This window comes from Nomascus leucogenys, chromosome 24 (genome assembly GCF_006542625.1).
Source record: "Nomascus leucogenys isolate Asia chromosome 24, Asia_NLE_v1, whole genome shotgun sequence".
NCBI lineage: Eukaryota > Metazoa > Chordata > Mammalia > Primates > Hylobatidae > Nomascus > Nomascus leucogenys.
The window spans coordinates 19399224-19412929 of NC_044404.1; the positions used below are offsets into that span (position 1 = coordinate 19399224).

General features: G+C 40.6%; 1 protein-coding gene across 10 annotated transcripts in view; it reads right to left on the reverse strand.

The window, feature by feature from the left end:
• Positions 1-13706, reverse strand: part of UBR4 (ubiquitin protein ligase E3 component n-recognin 4) — a 142202-nt gene that overhangs the window by 117949 nt on the left and 10547 nt on the right. For all 10 annotated transcript variants that reach the window (XM_030805617.1, XM_030805618.1, XM_030805626.1 and 7 more), the window contains exons 3-14: positions 13357-13460; positions 12508-12637; positions 12251-12390; positions 11658-11760; positions 11381-11522; positions 10826-10950; positions 7125-7249; positions 6188-6247; positions 5895-6085; positions 1433-1532; positions 1156-1293; positions 526-643 (exon numbers count right to left, since the gene is read on the reverse strand). In XM_030805617.1, the coding sequence (XP_030661477.1) occupies positions 526-643; positions 1156-1293; positions 1433-1532; positions 5895-6085; positions 6188-6247; positions 7125-7249; positions 10826-10950; positions 11381-11522; positions 11658-11760; positions 12251-12390; positions 12508-12637; positions 13357-13460 (1476 nt within the window). The remainder of the gene's footprint in view (positions 1-525; positions 644-1155; positions 1294-1432; positions 1533-5894; positions 6086-6187; positions 6248-7124; positions 7250-10825; positions 10951-11380; positions 11523-11657; positions 11761-12250; positions 12391-12507; positions 12638-13356; positions 13461-13706) is intronic.

Sequence of the window (13706 nt, forward strand, 5' to 3'; positions counted from 1 at the left end):
ATTTCACATTGTTCCCACAAATCTGATTATGAAATAATCTGAGGTACTTACCTTATTCACTCTCTCATCAAACTAAGGCAGGAGGGCATGCCAGTGTGTTCACTGCAACACGATTAGGTTTCTCTACTCAAGCTTCCCTGAACTATGACTATGATAACATCCAAACCGAACACCTCACATGTGACCTACTGAGTTTCACTGAAAAAGTTTAGAGCAGAGGTCACAAAATCAGTCAACACAGGAAGAAATATGGAACAATTGAGATGTTTTCTGATTTTGGAGGGAAAGGAATGAAAAGTAAACCAGGCTTGGCTGAAAGTTGTTTCCATCATTCATTCATCAACAGCTCAACTTGCTCTTAAATAACATGTCATCTTTGAATGCACATAAAACCAAGGTCCAGGCTAAGCAGGTGAAAACAAAATGGAAACTTTGGTTTGTTCAGGAAACTACAGGAATCTGCTGAGAATACTCCTGTTGCACTCTATAGCTTATCTCTGGGAGACAGAAAAGAGCAGCCTCTACCTTGGCTGCTGTCCTCCTCCGTGCTACTGAAATCATCCTCGTAGTAAGTATTGGAGTCGGTGGAGGCGCTGGCATCGCTGCTCATGGAGCCCTTCCTTTGCCGCTGCAGGACACATGCCTAGGAAAATGACAATTACAAAACCGGAGCCATCCTATTTAATCTCATTCGCCGCATGAAAACTTTTTCCATTTCTCTTTATTTTTTCCTAAATCCAAGAGTATGCCTCTTAATAGCTCCCTTAATTAAGGACTTTCATCACTTTATCCTACAAAAACACTACCAACCAGAGACGTGGACAAGAATTGAAAAAAGGCGTATTTCCATAGTGTCCTCTATGCTTCTGCTTCAGTATGCCAATCATCACAAATCACCAAATAGCCACGTGTATCACAAAACTGATAATCAATAACTGATTCAAATGTTTGGATAGATTCAACCCGTTAAGAATTTCTCACTTCAACACCATTACCACAACTTTGGGTCTATAAAGGTCATGGTATATAGTCAGTCTTACTCATTTCAAGAAGGTTTTATATATATATATATAATACATATAAAATATATATATATCATATATATAAAATTATGAGACATTCTTCTAAATTATCAATGGCTTGACTCCCACCCACCTTTCTGTAGGAAGTTGAAAGTAACGTCAAGAGCAGGTTCATCAGCGGGACAGAGTCAATCAGCCGTTGAATCCTCTGTATGGAGGTGCTCTGGGCCATAATGCTCAGGGCTGCAGGGGGGCCATCTGTCTCCCAACCCTGAAAGCAATGGTATCAAAGGGCAATTAATGATACTACTCAGCCAGAAAAAACAACTTGAGTTGATGGATCAAGCTTGCTTGGCCAGAAGTGGATCCCGCAATCAATATGCTGATTACCATGGGGATAACCTCCTCACCTTGTGAAGGGCCTCCACTTGCAGGTCTTGAAAGAGAGACGTTAGCAATTTAATGGCATGGTTTGCCAATATTACTGAGAGTACCCCAAATCCCTGATGCCTACAAAAAGAAAAAGGAAAACACAAACCTTAAAATAATTAACAATAAATTACAACCTCTGAAACAGTGGATCTTGCCATTTTGGGGTCTTAGACCCCTTTCAGACTCTGTGGACCTTTCTCCAGAAAAAAAAAAAATTGTACATACATACATCTGCATATAATTTCTGAAGTTCACAATCTCCTTGAACCCCATCCACAAATGACCTAAGGATCTGCAGGCTTCAGGTTAAGAACTCCTGGACTAGGCTGGGCACAGTGGCTCACACCTTAAATCCCAACACTTTTGAGAGGCCAAGATGAGAGGATCACTTGTGCCCAAGGATTTGAGACCAGCCTGGGCAACCTAGAGAGGAAGACCCTGTATCTACAAAAAAATTAAAAAGTTACCCAGGCGCAGTGGCATGTACCTATGGTCCCAGCTACTTGGGAGGCTGAGGTGCGCCACTGCACTCCAGCCTGGGTGACAGAACAAGACCTTGTCTCAAAACAAAAAAATAAATAAATAAATAAAACCTCCTGGAATAGAAGAAACTCCCAAATCGAAAAATTTTTGGAATTTAAACAATCAGTTCAAAGCTAATGGGTTATGCAAAGATGCTGACTTCTAAATGTAGATTGAACTTTTAAAGAATCATTGTTTTGAAAAGAAAAAGGTTAGAATTACCAACTTCTATAAAATATCTGGAAACAAATCTAAGAGAATAAAAAGACAGGCCGGGAGCAGTGGCTCATGCCTATAATCCCAGCACCTGGGGAGGCCAAGGTGGGAGGATCACTTGAACCCAGAAGTTCAAGACCAACCTGGGCAACATGGCAAGAAACTGTCTCTACAAAATATGAAAAACTTAGCCAGATGTGGTGGTGCACACCTGTGGTGCCAGCTACCCAATAGGCCAGGGTAGAAGGATCACTTGAGCCCAGGAGGTGGAGGCTGCAGTGAACTGTGTTCATACTACTGCACTCCAACCTGGGCAATAGAGTGAGGCTTTGTTTCAAAAATAAAAATAAAATAAAGAAAAGAAAATTACATTCAAGTAAAGTGTTTTCCTCCTGTCCAAAATGTCCACATAACAAAAGGTTAATATATCTGATTTGCAAGTTTATATAAATCAAAAAGAAAAAAGAACAAACACAGGCCAGATGTGGTGGCTCACATCTTTATCCCAGCACTTTGGGAGGCTGAGGCAGGAGGATTGCTTGGGGCCAAGAGTGCAAAACCAGCCTGGTCAATGCAGCAAGATCCCATCTCTATAAAAAAAATTTTAAAAATTAGCTGGGCATGGTGGTGCACACCTGTAGTCCTAGCTACTCAGGAGGCTGAGGTGGGAGGATCACCAGAGCCCAGGAGTTCAAGGTTACAGTGAGCTATAATCCTACCATTGCACTCTAGTCTAGGAGACAAAGTGAGACTCTATCTCTGTAAAAATAATAATAAAAAAATTAAAAAGAAAATGACAAACACCAAAAAGAAAACCAAGGCAAAGGACATGAGGCAGTTTACAAAAGAAATACAAATGACCAATAAATAGGTGAAATGAAATACAATCACACTAGTAATCAAAGAAATACAAATACATGAAATATCATAGCATTCTCTCCTCTAAGATAAGCAAACATGAAGACTAATGATGCCCAGTGTCAAAGAGAGCATGGGGAAACGGGCATATAAGCACACAGCTGGTGTCAATGCAAATTAGTGTTACTTTTCTAAAGAGTAGTTTGACAAAACATTTCCAATGTTTAAATATGTGAGCCCTTTGTCCCAACAATGGTACTTTTGGGAATTCATCCCAAGAGGACAATTCAGTTCCCAAAAGTTTATATTTCAGCAAGTTACCAAAGCAAAATTTATCAAAACAAGACATTTGTTACAATCTAAATAAGTGCTTAGCAATAGGGGAATTAGGCAACTGTGGTATATTTACATAGTGGAATACTGCTGGCCATTAAAAACTTAGACATTTTAATAGTGTCACTGAAAAGATGCTGCAGTATTTCATATACACTGATCCCATTTTTGTAAACTTATATATTTTTTATATGTGCAAAGAAAAATGTCTGAAGGAATGTTTACCAATTTGAGTGGTAGAATTTGGGATCACTTTTACCTTTCCTATTTATGCCCATCTGTATGGCTTGTCACTTATACAACATACATGTATTCTTTTAAAATATGAAGAAACAACAGCCATTTTAAAAGCATAACTGCTACTTCTAAGGATATACTTCTTGGCATTCTTTCATTTCCCTTTACAACGCCAAGAATGAAAATGGCCACTCATAAAATCACAAACTACCGTTTGCTCTGGAACACTCTTACCTCCTTACTTTGCCTAGTGTCTATCACCTTACCATGTCAATACCAGTTTCAGATTTCAGCTTAATTAGCACTTCCTTGGGGAAGCCTGCTCTGATGTCCCTGGCCAGGTCAAATGCCCCTGTTCTAATACTCTCTAGATACAATTTGACATTGCCAGGCAGACTGGCTCATGCCTGTAATCCCAGAACTTTGGGATGCTCAGGCAGGCAGATCACTTGAGGCCAGGAGTTCAATACTAGCCTAGCCAACATGGTGAAACCCCATCTCTATTAAAAATACAAAAACAAAAAAAAAAATCAGCTGGGCATGGTGGTGCACACCTGTAATCCTAGCTACTTGGTGGCTGAGGCACAAGAATTGCTTGAACCTGGGAAGCAGAGGTTGCAGTGAGTTGAGATTGCACCACTACACTCCAGCCTGGGCAACAGAGGAAGACTCTGCCTCAAACAAAAACAAAAACAAAAAGATATATTTGTATGGATATCTACTTCATGTCAATTGAGAATATGTCCATTTTTATGTTCATCACAGCACTCCAGAACTAACACAGAGCCTGGGACACAGAAGATGCTCAGAGGGTAATTTGTTAACACAGTCCAGGCTGTGATCTCTTCCTGAAACTCTGGACTCACATATCCAGCTGCCCACTCAACATCTCACATAGAGGTCTGACAGTCATCTTACACTCAGCATGGCCAATATTACGTTTTTATTTCTTCCCCTTCCTCCCACTCAACCCACTCCTAAACAAGCATTCCCGGTATCAGTAAATTATACAACCCAGTGGCCTCAAGCCAAAAAATTGTGATGTCATCTTTTTCACACCCAACATGCAAGCCATCAGTAAATCCTGCCAGCTGTACCTTCCAAATATATTCGAATTTGACCTCTTTTCTCTGCCTTTGCCACACCACCCTATCCAATTCTACCCCAAATACTTACATAGCTCTGTCACCTCACATATGGTCTCTACATCATGTCTTTGGAGCCCTTTCTGGATCATCTGAAATAACTAAAATAATAGCCCTGGGCTGGACACAGTGGCTCACACCTGTAATCCCAGCACTCTAGGAGGCTGAGGTGGGCGGATCGCTTGAGGTCAAGAGTTCGAGACCCTGCCTGGCCAACATGGTGAAACCCCATCTCTACTAAAAATACAAAAATCAGCTGGGTGTAGTGGCATGCACCAGTAATCCCAGCTACTTGGGAGGCTGAGGCATGAGAATTGCTTCAACCCACAAAGTGGAGGTTACAGTGAGCCATAATCACACCACTGCACTCCAGCCTGGGCAAGAGAGGGAGACTCTGTCTCAAAAAAATAAATAAATAAATAAAATATAATAATAAAAGCCCCTATGACTCTCCAGCCCCTCGCTCTGACATCTTTTTCTTCACAACATTTATATATGATTATCTATAATCTACTCGTTAGTAGATTTGTTCACTGTTTCTCCAGATATAAAATAAACTCCATAAAGGCAAGGACATCACTTTGCTTAGTGCTATATCCTCAATGCCTAGAATAGGGCCTAGTATATAATAGGGATTGAATGAAAAAATCCAGAAACACATGGGCTTAGAAAATGAAACCTGAACAGTACATTGGTCATATCTCTTCTTTCAGAGTTCATCAAAACAATGGCAAATATTACAGGAAGCAAACCAGGAGGCCCTGACAATATTCTCATCTTACAGGTTATACATGCAAGTACTCAACTCCAAGTCAAACAAGCCCGCTTTACAAGACAGAAACATGTTTTTCTGATTTGAACTTCAAAAAATTCCTGAAATACACATTGCACAGATATTTTTCCCCTTTGATAGATGAGGAAATAGGATCAAAGAGAATGAGTGACTTATCTAAAAATCACAAAGCTATGTTGTGGAGATAACAGGTCATGATCATTATCTTAGTTGTTAAATTCAAACCAGGTAGGAAGGCAAATTTTCCTATTGATATGAAGTCATACTAGCTCCCTGTCAATATAAAATGTTAGGGAAATAAAACAAAAAGTAAGTTACGATCAAGTAGACACATACCCTTTTCCAGGCCCCAGTTTAGGGGAGCCCACTCCCTCTTTAGTACGAGAAAGGATGTCTCTGACTCGGAGGGCAGCCAGCGGGTCCTTCTCTTTCCCCTTATCAGCCAACGCAGTAGGACTGAGATTCAGTATGAGGAAAAGGCTGTTTAACAAGCACCAAGCACCCAGCAATTGGAAATTCTGATAGTGCTGTTGTGAAAGGCACAAAATAAAAAACATAATCATAGAGATATTCACATCTCAGAGAGGACAAGATAGGAAGTATGCAGCAGAGATAGATACACTTCTTACCTCACCACCAGCCCGGCGAGAACTGCTGATTGCTTGTCCAATCATGTCATAGATTTCGAGCTGTACAATATCAAACAGACCCAAAAATCTGAACAAGCTGACAGATTTCATTATAAATGCTAAATCCTACCCAAACAATTTAACTTGAAGAGTTCAATATCCTCTTTTCAATGACACATTCCATTGTACTTTCCTTGACCTTCAATGGAGCTGACTCCCTCTTTTCATTTGGATCAAATGTCACCTTCTCAGAAGCCATCCCTCCTCCGAATCAAAAGCAGCATGCCCAGCTCCACGTCAGATCACTTTTTTTTTTTTAAGACGGATTTTCACGCTTATTGTCCAGGCTGGAGTGCGATGGCGTGATCTCGGCTCACTGCAACCTCCACCTCCCAGGCTCAAGCGATTCTTCTGCCTCAGCCTCCAGAGTAGTGGGGATTACAGGCTTGCGCCACCACACCCAGCTAATTTTTGTATTTTCAGTAGAGACAGGGTTTCACCATGCTGGCCAGGCTGGTTTTGAACTCCTAACCTCAGGTGATCCACCCACCTCCCAAAGTACTGGGATTATAGGTGTGAGTCACCACGCCCAGCCTAGATTACTATCAATCACAATGTATTGTTTCAGTACACTTAATCACTATTGGAAATTTTCCTGTTTACTAAATTCCCCTAAAAGTACACTGACACACAGTAGGCCCTCAAATGTATTTCCTGAATTAATGGCTAATCTTTCAAGTGTGTTCTACAGAGATAGGGAAACAGCAATATATCAAATCAACAAGCTGGATGCCTACCTCTTAGATATACTAATACTCAGGGAAAGTAGTACAGAGAATACTCTAAGTTCTTTCTTCTATCATGGAAGAAAGTGGAACTGGCCATACTCCCTCATTTGAACAATCAAGGTTCCCTTATCCCCAGATCTTTGGCTTACACATTTCTGGACAATTGTAGCTGCGTCACTTTCATAGTCATCTTCTTTGGAGCTCGTGGACCCTGTCCGCACTTGCTGGGCACTACCCACATGCAGGATGGCCATGCAGGTTGCCACACTCACACCTGAAAAAGAAGATGCACAGGTCTCAGCCTTGGAGTGCACCCAAGAATCCACCAAGCTGAAACACAAAAGCACACCCCACCCACAAGCAATTCCATGATTTGATTACTTAAAATAAATGCCATTAAGAGCAAGACTAAATAGGTTTACCATACAATTCAGTAACCAGACTCCTAGGTATTTATCCAAATAAGCTAAAAACTTACACACACACACTACACATGAATGTCCTTCAACAGGAGAACAGATAAACAAACTGTGATATATCCATACAATGCAATATTAATTCAGCAATAAAAAGAAATGGACTATTAAGTCATGAGAAGACATGGAGGAACCTATATGCATACTGCTAAGAGAAAGAAGCCAATCTGAAAATCTTGCTTATTGTATGATTCCAACTACATGACATTCTAGAAAAGGTAAAACTAGAGAGACAGTGGAGATCATTGGTGTTACCAGGGGTCGAGGGATGGGGTAAGGAATGAATAGGTAGAGCAAAGGGGATTTTTAGGGCAGTAAAACTATTTTGTACAATATGGTAATCATGGATACATGACACTATACATTTGTCAAAACCCATAGACCTGTACAACACAAAAATGAAACCCCAATGTAAACTATGGACTTTAGTTAACAATAATATATCAATATTGGTTCATCAATAATAAATTCACCATACTAATTAAAAGTATTACTGATAAGAGAAACTAGCTATAAGGGAGAGGGAGTATATGGGAACTCTATGAACCTAAAATTGCTTTAAAAATAAAATCTAAGCCAGGTGTGGTGGTGCATGCCTCTAGTTCCAGTTACTCGGGAGGTTGATGTGGGAGGATCATTTGCACCCAGGGGTTTGAGGCTACAGTGAGTTATAATCGGTCCACTGCACTCCCACCTGGCTGAAACACTAAGATTCTCTTAAAAAAAAAAGTAATAAAAATAAATAATTAAGGCCGGGCGTGGTGGCTCAAGCCTGTAATCCTAGCACTTTGGGAGGCCCAGGTGGGTGGATCAACCGAGGTCAGGAGTCCGAGACCAGCCTCGCCAACATGGCGAAACCCCACCTCTACTAAAAATACAAAAATTAGCCAGGCGGAGTGGCAGGCGCCTATAATCCCAGCTACTTGGGAGGCTGAAGCAGGAGAATCACTTGAACCTGGGGGGTGGAGATTACAGTGAGCTGAGATTGAGCCATTGCATTCCAGCCTGGGCAAAAGAGTGAAACACCAACTCAAAAAAATTATAATTAAATAATTAATTTATTCATTAAATTTAAAATCTAGAGCCAGGCACAGTGGACTCAAGAGGCTGAGGTGAGAAGATCACTTGAGCCTAACAGTTCAAATCTAGCCTGCGCAACATAGCAAGACCGTATTTCTTAAATAAATAAATAATAAAATCTGGCCGGGCGTGGTGGCTCACGCCTGTAATCCCAGCACTTTAGGAGGCCAAGGCGGGGTCAGGAGATTGCTGGCTAACCATCCTGGCTAACAAGGAGAAACCCCGTCTCTACTAAAAATACAAAAAAAACTTAACCGGGTGTGTGTGGTGGTGGGCACCTGTAGTCCCAGTTACCTGGGAGGCTGAGGCAGGAGAATGGCGTGAACCCAGGAGGCGGAGCTTGCAGTGAGCCAAGATTGCGCCACTGCACTGCAGCCTGGGAGACCGAGTGAGACTCCATCTCAAAATAATAATAATAATAATAATAATAATAATAATAATAATAATAGTAAAATCTAATAATTTCAAAAAATTAAAAATAAAAATAAATTTTAAGATTATGAAACAAATCCTATACTCCTACACCTGGAATTTCTCAAAGACATCATAGCCAAACCCCTTTCCTTAAATCAAATCCCAAGTGATCAAATTTTAACAAACCAGATTTGGGATCTTTAATCCGACTATGAATTTTTAAAGAATCTCTAGTCCTTATTGACTTTAATCACTTACTGACTGAGTACACTGAGATCCATGTGAGAGTAACGAAATTCCCTGGAAATCAAAATAAATAAACCCCAAATTTAAAAATGCAAAATCAATGGTAGAGCACGAGGAAGCTTAATACTGGAAATTGGCTATGAGAGAGCATATTCTCCCATGTATCCTTAACTTTCTACTCTTAATGCTGCTGCCCTAGCTGAGGCCCTAAATGTATGCTGCCTGAATGACTGCCAATTCCTCCTAAGTAGTTTCCCTGCCTCCAATATTTCCCCACACCAAAATACCTTGTACACTACAGCCTGAATGTTCTTCCTAAAATATAGCTCAGATCCTCTCACAGCTCAGAATCTTTAATGGTCTCTACTATCTACAGGATATGGTCCAAATGACTTAGTCTGCATTTCTAATTGAGTCTTGCTTTCTGTCCAATTATACAACACCCACAAATAGCCATAAAACCTACAGACTTACTTACACACACACACACACACACACACACACACACACACACACACAAAACTTATGTAGTATGTTCCCCCAAACTCTTGGATACTTTTTGTCTGCTTCTGCCTCTGCCTAGAAATAGCCAAGCTGAGATCCTACCTGACTTAAGGTTCAACATCAGAGCTCCTTCATGATTACTGCCTTTCTCAACTGAAAGTGAGCTCTCCCTCCTCTAAACTTCCAAAGTACTTTCTCATCTCTCATTCAGTTTCTTCACTTATAAGTTATTTACCAATATCCTCTAAAAGACAGTAAGGTCTCTGAGGGTGCAGATGCCTTTATCTTTATATTCCTATTTACACATAGATGTTTAAATTAAAACTGTTCAGAGAATGTACGGAGATCAACCTCAGTAATTTCGTGGTGTTCCCAAAGTCAGGTTTCCAAGACTATCTGCTCAAATCTTCACTTGCAAAACCAAGTAAACTTCTGAAATTGCTATAACTTCCAAGACATACCAGAGATATGATATGTCTTGGAACTTAAAGCCAAGGATCAGTGATCTGGGCTAAAAAGTCCTTTTAACAATAACTTAAAAGAGAGTAAACACCAGCTGTCAGGCCCTGCTTCAAAAGCAGTAAGATCAACAGGAAAAAAGGGGATTTTATGGAAGCCTAAAGAATATCATTCTTTGCATTCATCAGTATAAACAGATACCACCTGTTCCACGAAGCCTTCTTCAGACCTGAAACCGCAGCAAGACTCAATCCCTCTCCTCTGTGTACCGAAAATATTCTATACTTTTATTGCTTTTAATATTGCTTTATATTATGCTATTTAGCCTTATGTGTTCTCTGCTGCTCAGATGTAGGCTCCTTGAGGGCAGAGACTACACGTAGTTCATCTCAGTCTTTGGCACTTTGCTTTTCATATAGTAAATATTTAATATCTGCACATACTATAAAATCAAATATGCCTACAACGCAATGGCAGCAGTGAAACAACAGGACCATTTACAAAGACTCCTATTGAGACCTCATTTCACCGTGATGCAATGTTAGATGATCCTTGAGAGAAGGGAGCAAGTAAAGGGGGATGAGTAGAGTATTCAGAAGGATTTTCATGGTTTCCTGAAAGTATATCTGTGCTTGACTGAGAAAATGAGACCAGATATAATAACTTCTCACCTGCATACAGACAACTTAGGCTGAGGACTGTCACATCTTGTAGACGAGAAGGATTGAGAGGTTCCAACACAGGTAGAGAAAGGGTATCCAATGCCATAGTTACATCAATCACCAATGAATGAAAGCTGGAACATGACAGAGATCGACAAGTGTCTCTTAGAATCATTCACTTCTATAATGTGACAGTTAAAGAAATTATCAGCATGGGCCTGGCACAGTGGCTCATGCCTATAATTCCAACACTTCAGGAGGCCGAGGCGGGAGGATTGCTTGAGCCCAGTTGTTCAAGACCAGCCTGGGCAACAAGGCAAAACCCCGACTCTATAAAAAATACAAAAATTAGCCAGCCATGGTGGTGTGTGCCTGTAGTCCCAGCTACTCAGGAGGCTGAGGTGGGAGAACAGCTTGAGCCAGGAGACAGAGGTTACAGTGAGCCAAGATTGCACTCCTGCACTCCAGCCTGGGTGACAGAACAAGACCCTATCCCAAAAACAAAACAAAACAAAACAAAACAAAACAAAACAAGTAAAGTATGTGCACCGTGAAGCACCTTACCCATTACGAACAGCAGTGGCATCTGCTACTGTTGCAGGCATTATGAAGAAGGAATTAGCTAACACTGCATCTTGGAACCGATTGATATAGCGTAGGAAATATGGCAGGTTCAAACACACACGCAGTAGCTTCTCTGAGCCACCTAAATGAATGAAAACCACAACCTTACAAACAGGCCTTTGTCTGATGCTTGATTCTTATCCACATGACAGAAGCACACTTAAGGAATTTTTGACAGACCAGAAATCAGCTTTCTGTTAACAGCTGGGAGTCTTACCAAGCTCTTGAAGACTAGCCACGTTCTGAGCTATGAACACATTCTTGGTTTTGATAGCTGAGGCTTGATCTGTAGATGACTGCTCATCGTTTTCTCCTTCCACCTGAAAAGAAACATAAGGCCTGTCAAGATACTATTATCTCTTCACCAAACCAACGGTCAAAAGTGAGCATTAGCTGCATGGATACTCTCCAGACTCCCCAGTTAATGAAGGGAAAATTCCTTACTAATGTTGGAGAAAATACAGGTTACATTTCCAGGAGGAGGGAAAAAATACACAGCTTTAAAATATATATATGTTCTATAACCAAAATGGAGCGATGCCTTTATATAGAAAACTGTACATAACCCTTACATTTGTTAATTTGCATTGAGAGAAGCCTAGAATGGTCATCAAACAGTAATAACTGTGGACAGAAGAAGGAGTTGGGGTGAATTTTACTTGTTTTATTTTGTATTCCTCAATTTATTTTGTCCCACAGACGTGTATATCATTTTATATCACAAACATAAAACACATCACTTTTTCTCCCCTAGTGTTATTATCTTAACAAATCCCACAGAGAAGAAGACATTTGACTAAAGAAACTCACCAGAGTCTGTGTACTGATAGGTTGTGATGCTACAGTTCTAGGGTTAAAAACCGAGGTCAGCTGGTTCAAAAAATTCATCTGTACCTCCTTTTGCCTCAACTCAGGGCTTACTGGTGAGGCCAGCTCTTTCTGATCTTCCACTGTAAAATACAAAAGCAAAAAAAGGGGTGAGGAAAGTGCCACTAGAAGGCAAAGGTGCCATGGAAAAGGTGCCCTGGGGGTGGTCATGTGATCAGATCTGTCAAAGGAACACCCACCGTCTGAAAGTGTCTTCACTGTTTGGGGCAGCTTGGCGGATTTCATCATTGCTGTAAATGTGATAATTTCAGTTCTATCTAGTCGGCTACAGCCAGTGCACAGGCCCTTGATTAGGAGAATTAAGTGTTTCTGAAAAGAAAACAAATGCAAATAGATCTTTCAGAAAATTCTACTGTTTTGGAAATTCTAACTGGCACAGGGCCAAATTTAGGTTCATATAAACACTAAAGCAAAGACTGCAAGCTGATGTCCTTAGACCGTATGTAGCTTGCAGATTTGTCTTATTTTTCTCACAATATTTTTTTAAAATTTGAAGTGAATGAAAAGATTCCCATGCAAATCTGAACTTCTCACGCTCAAATAATTCACAGTATAGCAACCTTGCACCTCCATTCCTGCATGGCAGTAATAAGCCAGAGCCAAATAGTGGTTAGCCCCTTTAGTTGGGGCCTGCAATCTTCTCAACTAGCACACTTTACTCATTTTTTGTTACCTACCTGGCCCCTGCAGGTATGTAAGTTTGCAACCCTTGAGAAGACTCCGTACCACTCTGTACCAGAAGCCCCATGTACCAGAGGTTGGCAAACTACAGCTCCAATTCAACCACTGCCTGTTTTTGTAAATAAAGCTTTACTGGAACACAGCCATGTTCATCATTTATATATTAATCTATGGCTGCTTTCACACTAAAAAGGCAAAGTTAAGTAGCTGCAACAGATAACGTACAGCCTGCAAATGATTTCCTATCTGGCCTATTACAGAAAAAGTTCACTGACCTCTGCTCTATTCCACTAGTCAGTCACAACACTGCTTCAGAATAGGGCAAGAAATGGGCCCATCACTCTCACCTGGGACACAGCACAAGCCTCATCTGGATTCTCCAGACGCAGGAGAGAAAACTCAATTAGAACTTTACAGGCTGCTGCCACTGACTGAAGTTGGTTCCGGGGAACTGAGAAAGTAATAAACATTACTCAATTTCAGACTGCTCAGCATTGGTCAACAAATCAAGCAAAGTAAGTATTGAGCTCTATGTCCAACATTCCCAATATCATAACAATTATTCAGAGTCAAAAACCCAAGGGGTAAACAAAGGCATTTTGACATCAATAACTATCAGATCAATTTATCTCATATTTACTAGAAATTAGGATAACTATAATAGGAAATATTTACATCACACCAGTGCCAAGCACTT